The 17183-nt window shown below is 39.8% G+C and overlaps 2 protein-coding genes across 4 annotated transcripts; one reads left to right on the top strand and one right to left on the bottom strand.

The window, feature by feature from the left end:
- Positions 1-144: 144 nt before the first annotated feature.
- ubxn8 (UBX domain protein 8) lies at positions 145-3923 on the bottom strand. The gene is made up of 8 exons (XM_035775456.2): positions 3699-3923; positions 3281-3409; positions 2388-2461; positions 2175-2297; positions 1593-1727; positions 895-936; positions 678-752; positions 145-541 (listed from the first exon to the last, which is right to left on the bottom strand). Exons 1-8 carry the CDS (start codon positions 3781-3783, stop codon positions 371-373), a joined length of 834 nt encoding a protein of 277 aa, XP_035631349.1. The 5' UTR covers positions 3784-3923; the 3' UTR covers positions 145-370.
- Positions 3924-10035: 6112 nt separating this feature from the next.
- Positions 10036-17095, top strand: LOC118387271 (elongation of very long chain fatty acids protein 7-like). Of its 3 annotated transcripts, XM_035775453.2 has the most exons (9): positions 11239-11461; positions 11577-11645; positions 12386-12469; positions 12817-13007; positions 14678-14758; positions 14884-14940; positions 15051-15156; positions 15277-15413; positions 15797-17095. In XM_035775453.2, the coding sequence occupies exons 2-9, from the start codon at positions 11630-11632 to the stop codon at positions 16121-16123; spliced, it is 999 nt and encodes a 332-aa protein (XP_035631346.1). In that variant the 5' UTR covers positions 11239-11461; positions 11577-11629; the 3' UTR covers positions 16124-17095. The 3 variants fall into 3 exon arrangements, with proteins under 3 accessions (XP_035631345.1, XP_052381173.1, XP_035631346.1); XM_035775452.2 differs by lacking the exons at positions 11239-11461; positions 11577-11645 and adding an exon at positions 10036-10198; XM_052525213.1 differs by lacking the exons at positions 11239-11461; positions 11577-11645 and adding an exon at positions 10133-10155.
- The last annotated feature ends 88 nt before the right edge of the window (positions 17096-17183 follow it).

Here is a 17183-nt window from a genome sequence, read left to right on the forward strand (position 1 = left end):
AGCCCCTGGCTCTTAAACAACCACCATTGACCCCACCATATAAATTCCTGCTACATAACCATTAACTTCTGGTGTAGCAAGTATTTCAAATTACAACCCAACAGTGTATAACGTCACCAGAACTCGACATTGTCCACTCATGCGTGTTTGTGTAGCAATATGTTTTAATGAAACAGTAATTCATACAACTGAGCATGAAAGGAGTACACTGGTTGTATACTTGGTTCTGACATTAAGAATCCATGCAATATGGACTTAGTTTTTAGCTTTGTTCCCTTGTCAAGGATTTGCTGTTCTGACGCCTTCCATGATCCAGCAACCAATTGCCCATATTTTTATTTTCAAATGGCATGGAACTGATGCTTTTTCCTCAGGTCGTGGAGGGATCTTTCCCTTCCACATTTAATACTGTGTGTGTTAAAATGCCTGCATCCCCCATGCTTATGTCTTTCCCAATGACCAAGGGTTGTCTGGGGTAGGTGGTGCATAATGTATAGAGTGCAGGGTGATATCCTGTTTTCAGCAACCAGTCCAAAAGAACCTACAGAACAAAAGGTTTTCAAATCAAAACGGTACAATCTTCGTAAGCTTAACTATTTTAAAACAATATCTTATTGAATAGGATTGAGGCCATGTTAAAAGTTTGAGATGAATACAGGGGGGGGGTGCCTTCTCACCGAGGAGCTGTCGGATTTTAGGAATCTTCTGTGAATTGTTCTTCCACTTGGGCATCTCAAAGCCACCCGTACAACCTGTCAAGAGAAACCTTACCGTACTCACACTGACCACCTTTTGCCCATCATTAATTGTTTACATTGATTAGTGTAATTGTGTCATTTCATAGTGTAACAGATGTAAGAGCAAACACTCCATGGGACAAAAGTGTATACATACCCCTTCAGCATCCTCTGCTGGCTCCTCTGGTAAAACGACCACCTTTTCAATCCAAAAGAGCACAAACCATTGAGGCCTGGATTCAATTCCATTGTGCTTTGTCAACTATGCGCCATTTCAAAGGTATTTTCTGATTGAGCCGACATATGCAGCGTTACTGAAAGGTGGCTGGATCGAATCCCCAAGCTGACAGTGTACAATTCTGCCCCTGAGCAAGGCAGTTAACACACTGTTCCCCGGGCGCCAAAGACGTGGATATCAATTAAGGCAGCACCTCTCAGTTGAAGGCATTCAGTTGTACAACTGACTAGGTATCCCCCTTTCCCTACTGTGCGGTCTCTGAACGTCTGTAAAAGAGGTGCATAGCCGACAAAGCGTGATCGGATTGAATCCCGGCCTAAACACAAACCAATGACTCCCTCTGCTTTAGTGAAATAATAAACTATAGAGGGACCCGCAAGCGGGACTAACCTGACATGGAATAAAGGTTGGTGTTATCTGGAATCCTTGGGACCTCAACTGATTTTACCTCATTGAAGTTGACATTTAAAATGGTTTAGGGTAGGGACGTCCCGATTATAAATAGCACAAACCATGGAATAAAACCATTTTCAGGTCCTCGGATTTAAATTGTTAATGATATCCTACCATTAGCATTTTAACATCCTTTCCTGAATAGAGTCATTCAGCATACGCACCCTTTTTTGGGGAGGGACCTCAGGTTTGGGGTGGAGTCTGGTGGCACTCTCTGGCAGTTTCCTCCTTCTTACTGCCTCCTGATTGGGTGTCCCATCAACATCCTCCTGGGCACTCTGCCCTAACGATTCTCCTTCCTGTATCCACATAAATAACACATTTACAGTTGGCACACCTCACTGAGGATCTTGTCCATAGAAGTCTATCAAAAGGCCTACAAATGTAAGAGGTGTACAATTGTTCTCCCCAGTGGAAGAAAGCAAGTACTGCATTCCATTGGCTAAGTACACTGTTAATTTGTTCATAGCAAATTTGAACCAGTGTACAATATTAATTATTATGTTTTAATTCATTTGTAGATTTACCTGGCCCATTGAAAGATCAGTTTTTAAAATTCTAATTGTGGTGTAAAACCAAATGCATTTAGCCTACATGACAACATGTAGCCTAGTCTACATATTGCACTGGGGCAAAACAATCGTTTTAATCGTAAATAACCTACAACTTATTTCGTAACTCAAAGTAGCACATACGCAACTTATGTGTTTTTATACAATTCCATGGGTGGTATCTGTTATTCTCACCCCAAGTTGTTCTCCGTCAGTCAGCTTCCAGGTCTCTCCCGTCATGCGGTAGAATCGCTCTTCTTTCTTCCTCATAGAAGACTCCTGACGAGGCCTCAGCACTGACTCCTGGTAAGAGAAGGCCTGAAAGAGAAACACACACAGGAAAGTATTAGCCTACTCTGTTAAAAAAAGAGCAGTGCTGTTTAGTTTTTTGCTGAAAGGCCATATTACCTTCTCACTGTGTTTCTCCTGCAGCTCCTCCCTTGCCTGCTTTTGTCTTTGTTTTGCCTCCTCATCTTCAGAATCTGGAAGTAGTGTAGTTTCATTCAATCAACTGGTTCACAATTTCCAGAAGAAATCGTTCGCCTGGTATCAGAAGTTGAAAAACAGTGGCCAGGACTGAAACACCCGATTAGGCGAATCAACTAATGGCCTAGATGAATTAAATCAGGTGTGTTGGTGACCTTCTCTCGGCGCTGCTGTAACCCATTCAGACGCTAACTGCTTTAGCGCCTATTGACAGTAGTATCTTTTGGATGGGGGGAGTTTTGTTAATTAACATATCCAACGCTCCTTCTTAACATTAAAAGCAATCGCTTGCGGTACGGTTTTGGAAACATAAGGAACGTATAAAGGTTCAAATAAAATATTACTACACCTTTATAGGGTTCCCATACGACCATGTCTCATCGCTTGTTTGTGGAAGACAGCCAATTAGTTCAGGTGGCTTTCTGTCTATCTAGCGTGCTCCAAACACCTATATGTAACTTGGGAGGGAGTGTAGTTCGTCAACTGGCGCACAGTCTGTGGCTCTGTGCAAAACTGCTACAGTAAGTATATATTTTTTGGAAAATGATTTATTGTTTATTGAAATGAAAGGGACATATCAGCGTGTTTCTAAAAACTGGTCTGACGTTTCGAAACGTTAACACAGCGTCGGAATTGTAGTTCACATGCAGGCAACTGTGGGTGAACCTAATCGCTAAAAACTATGGATAAGAATGGTTTTGGAATGCTAGCTCTGCTGTAACAAAGGCCTATGGTTGGCGACTACTGTTATACAGAATGGAATGCATTATTTGAATGAGTAATATTGGGATTGCCTGTTTGATACAGTCACCTACATTCAGATGTTGATCGGGTGTTGGAAGAGAACAAAGACCTCAGCCGTGGATAAAAATATGACACCATCAAGGTAGACAGGCCCAGAAGCAACAGACCTCGCCCCGCCAATAGAAAGGCACCTCTCACATCTAAAACGGAGATTCATAGACATGAGCAATTAATAACTTGAATAGATAATGTACACTCACACGTCACCTTCAAGTGGATACTAGTAATCAACTTATGACAGTTCAGTATTTTGTGTGTACAAACGTTAGGACAGTAATGTCACATTAAAAGGACAACACCATGACAATTCAACTAGCTACTTATCCCCAAACAAAAATTAAATCCCTCTCCCCTTGTTGCAAAACTAGCCAATGGGCTCCTTGCACATAGCTTAACCAACACTTGCAAGAGTAAAAAAAAACAACTTACCGATTATTGAATGTTTCCAAGAAACAAAACAAAGTATTGATATTAACAATGTCCCCAAAAGCCAAGATGTCTTTGACGAAGACATTTTATAATATCGTTCTCCAAGCTATCCCGTTTTTACTGCGTGTCTTTTTTAATACATTTTTTCTTAAAATATTCTTCCGCGGTAAATATCTCAACCACAGCTAGAACCATGAGCCAGATATTTCACTGGATGTATAAATGTGAAGCATCCGGTTGGCGTTTCCACTCACTGCCAAATATGGTGAGGAGAGGAAGCACATTTAGCCGGCAGTGGGAGAAGATGGAGCGAGATGGATTTTGGCCTACGTTCGCGTCGATTAAATATTTGATCTCCATACAGTTTTCTGTTTCTAAAACTAGTATCTAACAGTGGACTGCGGTTTGTAGCCTTTACCCTTTGCAAACGTTTTTTTGTTTGCTAAGGCTTTGTTTAGGAGTGCATGGACGAATGTAGTTTTTGCACACGCGCACTACATAGTAGGCGTTCCCTAACGGAAATATGCAAAAATATAATAGATCGCGCCAATAGGATGTCACTAGCTCGTGCTTGGCTCTGCCCACCTCCTGCTTGTTCTGCCCATTCTGTTCGTTTGTTCCCATTGGAAACGACAGGCTCTGGTCTGTCTTGGGTTAGTTATAAACAATTGTTGTCAATTTCGCAAACGTGTGATTGGGGACCCCTGCTGGTCAATACAAGTAAATAATATAAGTACAGGTTATATAGGGTCAGGATAAAACGTCTTAATAAACTGATCATAAAGATATGTTTTTAACTTTAAACCATATTTAGTTGATTGATGGAAGCATATAAGGAATAGTCCACTTTCCTGAATGTTATACATTGGTCTCTTTTGTCATCTGATTATTACCCCTATATATTTCATGCCATTTTCTTTCTCAGAAAATGACAAACATGATGTGCCACCTGTGTCATTCAAGACACAACATACAGACAACAGGACAAAGGAAATTAGAAAGAGAAAGTGAAGGGAATGGGGAAACTGTCAATCCCATTACATGCATCAAAGCTAAAATGTAAAGTTATAGTTATCATATGCTGTTAACAGCAGAAGGGGGAATTATTTAGGTTAATTAGTGTTCATATTGAGACCAATTCTCTTTTTCAAATGAGCCCAGCACAATAAAAATATCAATATAATACTAAATTAAAAAACATGATCCTAAAAAATCAACCCAATCTTTACATGGAGCATCCCCCACTAATGCTGTAAATTCCCTAAAGGGAACCAGGCATTCAAGCCCGAGCCTTCTTTGCAACATATTCCACATCTGTGGAGCATTAAAAACTAAAAGGAGTCTCCCTAAATCAGATACCACCCTCGGAACCTCTAGCACTATCCAATGTTGTGCTCTGGTACTGTATTCTATCTTTGTGACCTTGACCAGAGTTATCAGATACATGGGAAGTTTCTGCAGGAGCGCTTTGTAAATAAACCGAAGGGAATGCTGCTCTACAGACAGAGGACCAACCCACCTTTTCCTATAATAGATAAGGGTGGCTTCTAAAATAATCACCAGTGATGAATCTAAGGGCACAATGTAAAACAGCATCTAGTGGTCAAAGTGTGGAAGCTGCTGCGTGCATGGAGATGATATCCCTCTCTATTTAAAACAGACATAAAAGTGGCCTGGACACCTTCCTTTCTATTATCAAAAGACAGACATGCTCTATTTCTGTAAAATAATACAATTTTGATATTCAACTTCATTACGAGCTCAGTAACATGTGGTTTTTAAAATGCCAACTTATTATCTAGCCAGATACCAAGATATTCATGAGGGAACTCGTTCAATGTGTGTTCTGTTCAGGCAGGTAATGTCAATCAAATGTATTTATGAAGACCTTTTTACACCAGCAGATGTCAAAGTGCTATACAGAAGCCCAGCCTAAAACCCCAAACAGTAAGTAATTTATGGGACCTAGATAATAGCATGGATTTTTTTTTTGTTGCATTAAGTACAAACTAAAGGTCCAAGAGTGACTTCTGTAGCGCTTGGAAATCAGATGGCAAATGTGAAAAGGCTTGGTTTACATAGTATAATACTGTATCATCAGCATAAACATACATAAACATTTTTTCACAGTATTTCAAATTGTGTGTATATACAGTATAAACAATAGTGGCTCCAGAATCAAACCCTGGGGTACCCCTTTATTCGAGTTATAATTGCAGGTGAGTAGGAATAATGTGATAACTGCAAAGAGAAACCCGCACACTGCTCTTGCTCATATCACTTATTTTCTTGAAGCTCATGTGTCAGCTTCGTCAGATGTTCTTTCCTCTGACGAAGGAAAAGAGGCCAACACAAGCTTTAATGAAATAACTGATATGAGCAAGAACAGTTTGTTTGACACAATTTATATCTGTAAAAAAGAACAGTCAACGTTTGTTTTAGAAAAGAGATGATAGGAATGGTACTGGATCTTCAGTGACATGTTATGTTTGTCCCTGTGTTTTGAAAGAAACCTGGAGTAACAGCCTTGCTAAGCTAATACAGCAGAACTGGAGTTGTTAGTCATCGTACTTAGTCTAATCTGTGAATGAATCACTGAAAGTGTAATGGTGAACAAGAACAATATAACAAAATTTGACCAGGGAGAGTGTGTGTGAGTTAGAATATCTCCAAATGCCTCTATCTTAGACACATCTTAGACATGAGCAGTGACCAGACCACAGAGCTGAAAGGCCTTTGTCTCCCTGGAGACTGAATTCCTAGCAACTTCTCAGAATAGAGAGCATGCTGACTGCAGAGCTTTATCTGAATTCATGACATACTTACCCACCCAAAATGTATGGAAGTTAAACCCGTTTTTGTGTAAACATTGTGTATACGAGATACTAAGTATTCATGTCAAACTACAATATTGTGGTGTCTATTGAGAATTGTTCAGCATATTGTTCTTTAGATAAGTTTTGCGTTTTATATTTTGATTTAGCGGCTTTAGTGAGAACATTCCATTTCACATTGTCCATTTTTTATTTGTTACCAATAATAAATGTCATTCAACACAAGCAGAGATGACTTCCTACAAATGAGATTATTGCTGACTTTCCAGGAGGTGGGCATGGTGTTGTTTAGGACATGATAGATGTCATAGGTATGTTATGAATTTACATACAGTTAGTCGGTAGACTAGTAGCTCCCCATCACACTGCCTGGTTGTCAGTGTAACCCAGAAGAGCTTGTTAGGTGAGAGTTGAGTTATAGGGTGTGGCACTGCCATCTACCCTAGTTGCCACTGAGCCAAATATGCCATTGAAACTGTTCCATGCATTTTGCTACACCTGCAATAACATCTGTTAAACACGTGTATGTGACCAATACAATCTGATTTGATGCCCATATTATTATTCAGATGCTTTTGACTAATCATCATTCCCTTTAAAGACACATTCCAGTCTCCTTTTCATCTCACTTATCACCTGATTTACTTAACAAAAAGGCACATCTCAATAGGTGGTCCAGGTATGACATGGAACAAGAAGGGGGGCTTACCTCTTTTGGCCTCTATTGTTCCTCAAGCAAGGGGGACAGGGGAGGCCTATGACAACATTACTGCATTTCTACTTGGGATATTGTTTTTCCAACAGGAAAAGTAAAACATAAGAGCCAGAGTGGGTGTTTCAGTGTGTCTTTAAAATATCATTATAGCTTAGGACACTTTGTGGTACTTTTTAAGTCGAGCAATTAAGATCGAACAGTAAGAAAACATTTTGACAATGATTGATAGTTGCTGGTTACTTGGCTCATTCCTTATGCAATTGTTTGTTGTAATGTTGACACTCCCGGATGTGAACGGAGGAATGATGAAGTCAGAGGTAAAGAATGAAGATGGAAGTTGTACACCATATTAGTGAGAGAAGAAACCTGTCAGGTTACGTGTTACTATTCCTCTGCCTGACACACTGAACATGCATCACTTTGCCATGAGGATACTGTTGTTTATTTCCATTGTGAATGTTTCTGATTCAAGGCATATTGAAACATAAATGATAAATTCATTTTAGTATAATTATGGTTCAAAAAATATAATAATAATCCCTTTCAGTGTATGTATATTTGCTCTACATTTTCTTAATATTCCCTTAATTTCTCATGAGGTTGACTGTACAGTAGGCGTTACCCCAGTCATCTGTGTTAGGACTTGATACTTTGGAAGTAAATTACACGTGATTGATTGTCTTCTCTCTATATGCCGTGTGTTATTTTACATTTGACTGTATGTGTACTACCATGAAAACATCTGACAAATGTTGGTTTTGGAGTGAAATGTCCTACAGTATTGAGGGCATTGTGCTGTATAATATACATGTATCCCTTCTCAGTTTTGCTCTAAGTACATTTTCAAGTATTAGTTTAGACTACTATGAGATCTTTGTTTGACATTCCTGCAACAACTTTACAGCTCAAGTTTGACAACATTCCCCCAAACATGTACTTGTTATTTTAGTATTTGTGCAAAGCATGGTATTGAACCTGAACGTTTAGCTTACTTATTATTCGACCATGCTGGTCATTTATGAACATTTGAACATCTTGGCCATGTTCTGTTATAGTCTCCACCCGACACAGCCAGAAGAGGACTGGCCACCCCACATAGCCTGGTTCCTCTCTAGGTTTCTTCCTAGGTTTTGGCCTTTCTAGGGAGTTTTTCCTAGCCACCGTGCTTCTACACCTGCATTGCTTGCTGTTTGGGGTTTTAGGCTGGGTTTCTGTACAGCACTTTGAGATATCAGCTGATGTACGAAGGGCTATATAAATACATTTGATTTGACTTAATGTGAGGAATTGGATTCCCTTACTACAGAGAATAAAAACTATGACTTGATAACTACAGATTCACAGAATAGTATTTTTTTTTTTTTCTTTACTTTATTTTGAAGTAGTTATGCATAGAGCTATTGTGTTTATGGGGTGGCAGGTAGCCTAGTGGTTGGAGCGTTGGGCCAGTAACTGAAAACTTTCTGGATCGAATCACCGAGCTGACAAGGTAAAAATCTGTCGTTCTGCCCCTGAACAAGGCACTGTTCCCCAGTAGGTCGTCATTGTAAATAAGAATTAGTTCTTAACTGACTTGCCTGGGCTACCTGGCTAAATATATTTATTGTTTATATCGCTATTAAGTGATTTATGTTTATTGATATCGATGATGCTGATACACTAACTTCCTGTATAATTTTCTAAATCAATTGAGGATGATGGTAATATAAATCATTTTCTAAATCAATTGACAGGCTATTGATGATGCATTGATATTGTTGATCCTTTAATATATTCCTAATCATTTTGTTGTCCCTAAAGACATTCTGTTACAACTCTACCCCTACACACAGTGTTTGTGTGTTCTGATTGTTACCCATTCCTAGATCTACATCATATCTCAACTACCTCGTACCCGTGCACATTGACTCATACATTTACATTACATTGACTCCATAGATTGTAGAGGAATAGAAAATATCTGGGTGTCTTCTTGGACAATAAGCTTCAGTGGAGTAAATGTACAGCCCTGATCTACGAAAGTGTCAACAGAGACTGAACATTAAAAGATGACATCTTTTTGAGAAAGTAAACTACTATACTGACTCTGTTTTACAAATCTTTCATTGAGAGTATTTTAACTTTTTGTGTTAGTTGGTTTGGCAATGCCACTGTCAGCCAGAGAAATATGCTGGGAAGGATTATCACCACAGCAAGCAAGGTACTTGGAGTCAAACAGACAGGCTTGGATGAGATCTTTAAGGTCAGGTCCCTCTGCAAGGCTCACAAAATCATTTTTAGACCCAAGCCACCCCCTGTACCCGGACTTTGAACGACTCCCCTCTGAGCGCAGGTATAGGGTACCCCTCGGTAGGAAAAACAGAATTAGACAATTTGATCCTATCGACTCAGTAAGGCCAGCAGGCAAGTCTCTTTTTATTGGTATGTAACTGTTATGAAAGTTGTAATGTCAATTTATCTTATATTTAAACGCCACTTTAAACTTGTACATGACACTGCAACAACATTTCCCCATAAGGACAATAAAGTCAGTGAAGTAGTCCGCTACTCCTGTATATAGCATCGTAGGTTTGTGTTACTATGTACGATTGTTGGGAAATGGCTCGTAAGTAAGCATTTCACTGTAAAGTCTACACCTGTTTGTATTTTGTGCATGTGACAAATAAAATGTGATGGATTTACACACGGAATATAATGTGTCATTAATTCTCAATTGCTCACTATGGGATTGTCTTGGAACTTCGTCAAACAGAAAGCACCAATCAGCGAAGTGGCATAGTTTCGGGCATTGTTGGAGAAGTTTCGTCCGGAGCCCGGCTCAGCCAAAATGTGGGAGGAGACATCTGCAGTGGATAAGTACCGTGCACCACCAACAGGCGAGTCATTCGAGCCAGGCCGGCAGCGACAGGTGTGTACCAGATACAAGAGGAAACGCCATCGTCGTCAAACAGGTTATTGGGTCTCACTCATTTCTCTTCCTCGTTGAGTTTTACCTCATTTTAGGCGATTCACTTTTCAGTTAATTTTTTTAAGTTCCAGTACAATGAGGTCGGCCTAAATATTTATGTTAACTAGGCAAGTCCGTTAATAACATTCTTATTTAAAATGACGGCCTAGGAACAGTGGGTTAAGGGGCAGAACGACACATTTTTACCTTGTCAACTCGGGGATTCGATAAAGCAACCTTTCAATTACTGTCCCAAAACTCTAACCACTAGGCTACTTGCGCGTTAAAGTTTAGGTTAGTGAAATATTAGACTAATTGAACCTTAATTCTTCCACTTCTCCAGAAAAACGTTGTGGTTTAGTCTAACTTTTTGACATTTGAAGTAATTAACCCAAACGTATATAGTTTGATTAGCCTAATAATGGAGAGCCGGTGTGGTTCTGAGATTTTCCCCCGACGGCGTGGTATTTCGTGTTCAAAGTAAACAACCTGCTTGTAATGGAGAACCCTCTTTAAACAAATAGACACATTCCCAGACTAGATTCTTGCATTGTGGTGGTTACGCAACCAGGTCTCAGAGCATTTCGTATTATTTGTACGTAAATCTGAGCAACCTAATTTAGTAAGATGTGTTAAGATTCGTATGGTATATAATTTGTGGATGTCCATCCATTTTGTATGATATGTTACTAATTATAAATTGGGTGGTTTGAGTGCTGATAGGCGAAAAGCCATGGTATATCAGACCATATACCACATGTATGACAAATTATTTTTACAGTTTTAATTGCGTTAACCAAGATATAAAAGCAATACGGCACCTCTGGATTTGTAGTGTTTGGCTAATATACCACGGCTGATGTCTGTATCCAGGCACCTCTCATTGCATTGTGCTTAAGAACAGCCCTTAGCTGTGGTATATTGCCCATATACCACACCCCCTCGTGCCTTCCTTCGTATTATGTTAAGTATTCTAGCTCTGTGGCCGGCGGGCGTGAGCAAAGCTTCGGGTTAAGGTGAGGTTACAAGGTTAACTTAAGTAGTTAGAAAGTTGATAAAATGCTGAAGTTGTTTGTGATGTAATTTGACCTCTCAATCTTTTGCTAGATGTTTGTGGTATATGCCCACCAGTGGAGGCTGCTAAGGGGAGGTTGGCTCATAATGTCTAGAGTGATATCAACTACATGGAAACCATGTATTTGATAACATTCCATTGACTCAACTGATGCTCATCCATCCTTTCCTTTGTGCCTTAAGTAACATCTATGTAAGCATACCTAACATATACTAAATGGAATGTTATGGATTTATGTACAGAGTAATACGAAATGCTCTGAGACCAGGCTGGATTATGATGGACCAACCTTGTGTAAACTTTACAGGCATTCTGAGTTTGGGCCCAGGCAGAGATTGAATTCTTTGGTTGTCTGGGTAGATGTGTAATTTTAAAGGTAAAGTTCAATGTTATTTGGAGTCTGTAATGGCAATGCTGATTAACAGTATATACTTCACTGATAACTTTTGTAGCTATTACAATCTTTGTTATGATCACATGTTTCTATTGTTCCACTTAAAGCTCAATACAACTGAATTGTAGCCTAATTGGGTAAACCATAGGGCAGTGGTATTTAATGCTTACCCTACAAGGTCCGGATCCTGACACTTTTCTGTTCTACCTGATAATTAATTGCACCCACCTGGTGTCCCAGATCTAAATCTGTCACTGATCAGAGGGGCAACAAGGAATGCAGTGGTGCTACTGATGCTATTATGCAATTGATGCACCTGAATTACCACAGTCTACTCAGTTACTGCACTTCTACTGCAGTCTTTTTTTTTTGTTGCTAAGGGTAATCTAACTTTTTACTGAGTTAAAAAAAAAAATTTAAAGCTGGAATGTGAAGTTTTTTTCTCCTCTCGGACGTCATTTGACGCGCGATAGAACAGCAATATGTACTGCCTTTTTAAATTTGTCGTTGAGCGACGCTCCAGACCTCACTTCGTCAACAAAACAATAACGGCTGGGGCGGACAGTGGCACAGTTTTCCCTACTGCAGATTCCATCTTTAAAAAGCTTGCATTGTATTTCAATTGTGCATGTTACTTTGCTGTAAAAACCTATTCTGTGAACTGATATGGGGCTCTGAATTTTGGGATTGCACTTCTGAATTGTATCCCATTTCTTTTATAGGAGGTGCAACAAGAACAGTAATGGCTTTCGACTCGCTGCCCTCCAGAGTAGTCTTGCTCTATGATGAATGGCTTAAACTGGCTGGTAAGTCTACACGTTGTTGTAATTTTGAAACAAAGTTATTCAAATAATTTATTGATGTAGAAAGTTGATTCAATTATCAGTTCAAGTCTTAATTTTGTGTGTAGTGTTTATTAGGGATACTCAAGATTGTGGAAATTAAGTTCTTTAAAAAAATCGTCTCCACCCATTCTAACTATTTCCTGCCCTTGAGGCATTGACTGATCTAACACAATTGGATGGGTGTCCACAAGGGCTCATTACATTACACCTGTCCTCTTATGTCAGATTAGTGATTACTTGAAGTATTTGAACAGGATGCCTACGCTTGTCACGTTACTCAGGAATAATGTTTTATTTTGACCACTCAGATCCCAGGACAGAGGACTGGCCCCTAATGGCATCGCCGATAGCCCAGACTCTCATCGTAATCGCCTACATCTACTTTGTCACGACGCTGGGCCCTCGGCTGATGGAGAACCGCAAACCCTTTGACCTCAAAAATACCATGGTCGTCTACAATTTCAGTATCGTGGGCTTCTCCATCTACATGATCTATGAGGTGGGTGCACTTCAGAAATCTACTGGCCACCATAACTTTAAAGTCCAATGCAGCTGTTTTTATTTCAAAATCAAATCATTTTCTGGGTAACAATTAAGTACCTATTTCTATTTAAAGCAAACAGCTTAGCAAAGAGCAAGTTCTCTAGAATTCTGAGTAGAGGGCTTGAAACTGAAAACTGTTATTGGCAGAGCGGTGTGGCACTCTTAATGGTCTATTAACTATACTAAACATGGTCCCCTGAGCTGAGTTTTATTTTAAATACATTTATTTAACCTTTTATTTACCTAGGCAGTTTAAGAACAAATTCTTATTTACAATGACGGCCAAACCCGGACGACGCTGGGCCAATTGTGCGCCACTCTATGGGACACCCAATCGCAGCCGGATACCGCCTGGATTCGAACCAGGGACTGTAGTGACACCTCTTACACAGATGCAGTGGCCTAGACCGCTGCACCACCCGGGATCCCTAAAAGATACAATAATGTAATACGCATAAGAAGCTTATTTCTCTAAAATTTTGTTCACAAATTTGTTTAATTCCCTGTTAGTGAACATTTCTCCTTTGCCAAGATATTCATCCACCTGACAGGTGTGACACATCAAGAAGCTGATTAAATGGCATTATCATTACACAGGTGCACTTTGTGCTGGAGACAATAAAAGGCTGCTCTAAAATGTGCAGTTTTGTCCCAGAACACAATGGCACAGATGCACAATGCCACAGCATACAATTGGCATGCTGACTGTAGGAATGTCTACCAAATAAAGGTGAAACAAAAAAAAATACCAGAGCTGTTGCCATAGAATTTAATGTTAATTTCTCTACCATAAGCCACCTCAAGTCGTTTTAGAGAATTTGTCAGTACTTCCAACCGGCCTTACAATCACACCAGGACCTCCACATCCGGTTTATTCACCTGTGGAATCATCTGAGACAGCCACCCGGACAGCTGATGAAAGTGAGGAATATTTCTATCTGTAATAAAAAGCCCTTTGTGGGGAAAAACCCATGACTATTGGCTGGGCCTGGCTCCCAAGTGGGTGGGTGACAATTGCCTGCTAGGGTGCATTTCCATTTTAAACATCTTGTCTTTCAAAAACTGCTGGACATAAAATAAGGTGTTGAATACAAATAGTGTTTGAAGCGTTTCCATGACGATTTAGGCAAATTTTGTATTAATAAATTGTCGACAGCCTGTATGCCATCCCAAGACTGCATGGATAGAATGCATTAATTGACTATTTGACTTTTCGTAATAATTCTCATGTCACAGATCTAGCGCCGCTGTGCTCGTTAGACAGAAGAAAAATCCACCCCTGTCGAACGGATAAGTGTTGTCACCCTTAAGAAAATGTCTCCTATATCTGCCGTTTACGTTACATGTTACAATTATTTGTTTGCGAACAAACCTGGGTCAATGGAAACCTGCCTACTGTGTGGCGAGTTGCATAGACACACATTTTTGACTGCACTGCCTTTAAGTTTTCACTCATAAGAAATGTAATGGGTTTAGTTTTACTACTATGCTGTCATCTGCTGGTGGTTACTTGCAATAACACAGGTGTGACTTTTACATGATGTACTTTGTAAAGTGGGATGTCTGGTTTTTTTTTTTCTCATGTTTTTCCCCCAATTTTGTCTAACATTAACTTGTTTGTGTTAGTATCTGATGTCCGGTTGGGCCAATGGTTACTCCTACGGTTGTGACCTTGTTGACTACTCCAGCAATCCTCTGGCTGTCCGGGTAAGCTACTTTCACATTGCACTGGTGAAATACTCTTTGAATATTAATACTCCTGTATCTCTGAATTCGGTGGCAATGTTTGACTGTTGCCCCCGGAGGCTAATATTTGACTGTTGCCCCCTCAGATGGCATGGACCTGCTGGCTCTACTACTTCTCAAAGTTTATTGAAATGTTGGACACAGTAAGTACTATTCTATCCTGTTTAGTTGTACAACTGTAGTCAAGTAGAACATTTTTATTAATTAAACTTATTACTACACAACTATATGAAAGAAATTGTTTTCTTCTCAGATCTTCTTCGTCCTCCGCAAAAAGACCAGCCAGGTGACATTCCTTCATGTCTTTCATCACTCTATCATGCCCTTCACTTGGTGGTTTGGAGTCAAGTTTTCAGCAGGTAGAGTAAAACACTTGAAATGGAACTTGTGAATTTGAGTTAGTAATGACCAAACATTATGCAATATCATCTGTTGCCATTTTTGAAATCATACAATGTATTATTATTTTTTTAAACCAGGTGGTATGGGAACCTTCCATGCCATGTTGAACTGCTGTGTCCACGTCCTCATGTACTCCTACTATGCTGTGTGTGCTATGGGGCCTGCCTATCAGAAGTACCTGTGGTGGAAGAAATACATGACCACCATCCAGTTGGTATGCTAATACTTGTATAGTGTGCCCCGTGTTCATTAATTGTATTGAGGAAAAGTGCATGACTTAGACTGAAATAGAATGAGTGCCGGTACTGTTTTATAGTCAAATGCAGGAGGTCCACAGTAGTACCGTTTGGTTGAGCTAATATTCTAGAGCAGGAACAGGAGCTCAAGCAGTAGAACATTTGAGGTGCTGGTACTCTGCTGTGGTGAGCTCAAGTACTGAGGATAAACAATTTAAGAAACAAAGCTGGATGAAGCATCGAAAATTTTTACTTGAAGTAAAATGCTTTCCTCAATGCTGCCCCTTTTAAGACCTGTACGTCTGCATTGTAGTGGTTTAGTCACCATATAATATCTTAATCATGTTTCCTATTTCTCTAGGTTCAGTTTGTGATGGTGACTGTCCACATTGGCCAGTTCGTCTTCATGAAGGACTGCCCCTACAAGTTCCCGGTTCTTCTCTACATCGTTGGTCTCTACGGACTGATTTTCCTGGTTCTCTTCCTCAACTTCTGGTACCACGCATACACAAAGGGAAAGAGGCTGCCCAAGGTTGCGCAGAAAAGCAAGGCTCTCCAGAATGGCAATGGGGTTCACCATTCCAATGGGGTCGCCAAGGAGGCAACCAACGGCATCTTCTATGGCACAACCAACAAGGTCACAAACGGCTTTCACCATGGCAATGGCATTCACAAGAAGGAAAAGTAAATGATGCAGCCTCAGGTTTTAGTTGACGAGCTCAATTACCAACTTCCAGGGCTGTATTTTACATCCAAGTCTCATTTTTGTTACACTTCCACCATTTCAGAGCGTATTCCCTGTTTTAATTGGTTCCAACTGTTGTTTTTGTGTGTGTGCTTACAACTTGGTGTTATCACTGTTATTGAATAGAATCATATGTTCTGTTTGGCTATAAGTGGGTGAGTTAGTGCATGACTTTTGTTTGTTTTGCACATACCATTTTTTCCCCCAGTTAAAAATGTAAATGTTTTTGTGCTGTAATATAATGTGCCTGGCAAAAGGCTTTTGAGTATCTGTTTAAACAAGGTGATGATGGTTAATGTCTGGTGCAAACAGAGCATATAAATGGTCTTAGAGCTGCTCTGATAGAACCTGAAGCCCTGGAATCATTGGCATACATTTCACTGATTTGAGCTTTAGTCTTTTCATATGACAATCAGTTTGTAGTAGGTGAAATGCACTTCCTGAAATGCTTTATTGCTTATAGTATGCCCCGGGATCGTACTTGATGTATTTTGTGTTAATTTAATGTTCACAATGTATAAACATTTGTCTTTTTTATGTTGCCGTTTGAAGGTCAAATGTACAGCAGACTATGTGAAGGCTGTCTGGGCTTTTAGTGTTATTGAAGGAGCTGACCAAAAAGTTGGCATTTCCTTTGTTTGTGCCCATGATGAATGAGAACAGAAAAATATTGTCTGAATGAAAGCGATTATTTTACTACTGCAGTCAATAGCAAATACTGTGTATTTTTAAGCTACTTGCTCAATATTGTAACGAATTCGGGTGGGTGGCCCCGACCGGGACTAGAATCCGCGACTGTCAAGCCAACACCGTAACCATCACGCCAGGAGGTCCAAACCGCTTGATGAGGTGGCTACAATATTGTTCAAAAGAACAATCTGCTTTTATGTTGAAATAAATTATTTTTTACCTACATATATTGGCCAAGTCGTTTATGAAAGTTCATTTAATCTTTACGTTTTTATAGGTAACTATACTACACAATGTTCTCTTATCTCGGGCA

Source organism: Oncorhynchus keta, chromosome 9, assembly GCF_023373465.1.
Source record: "Oncorhynchus keta strain PuntledgeMale-10-30-2019 chromosome 9, Oket_V2, whole genome shotgun sequence".
Classification (NCBI taxonomy): domain Eukaryota; kingdom Metazoa; phylum Chordata; class Actinopteri; order Salmoniformes; family Salmonidae; genus Oncorhynchus; species Oncorhynchus keta.

Bases quoted from the DNA above. Each gene is read 5' to 3' on its own strand.
- LOC118387271 (XM_035775452.2), top strand. From the start codon at position 10,075: ATGTGGGAGGAGACATCTGCAGTGGATAAGTACCGTGCACCACCAACA. The intron at 10,199-12,385 runs GTTATTGGGTCT...TTTCTTTTATAG, and splicing joins ACGCCATCGTCGTCAAACAG to GAGGTGCAACAAGAACAGTA. The intron at 15,157-15,276 runs GTAGAGTAAAAC...TTTTTAAACCAG, and splicing joins TGGAGTCAAGTTTTCAGCAG to GTGGTATGGGAACCTTCCAT.
- ubxn8 (XM_035775456.2), bottom strand. From the start codon at position 3,783: ATGTCTTCGTCAAAGACATCTTGGCTTTTGGGGACATTGTTAATATCA. The intron at 3,410-3,698 runs GTAAGTTGTTTT...TCTCCGTTTTAG, and splicing joins TTGGAAACATTCAATAATCG to ATGTGAGAGGTGCCTTTCTA. The intron at 1,728-2,174 runs GTGAGAATAACA...ATGTGGATACAG, and splicing joins CTGACGGAGAACAACTTGGG to GAAGGAGAATCGTTAGGGCA.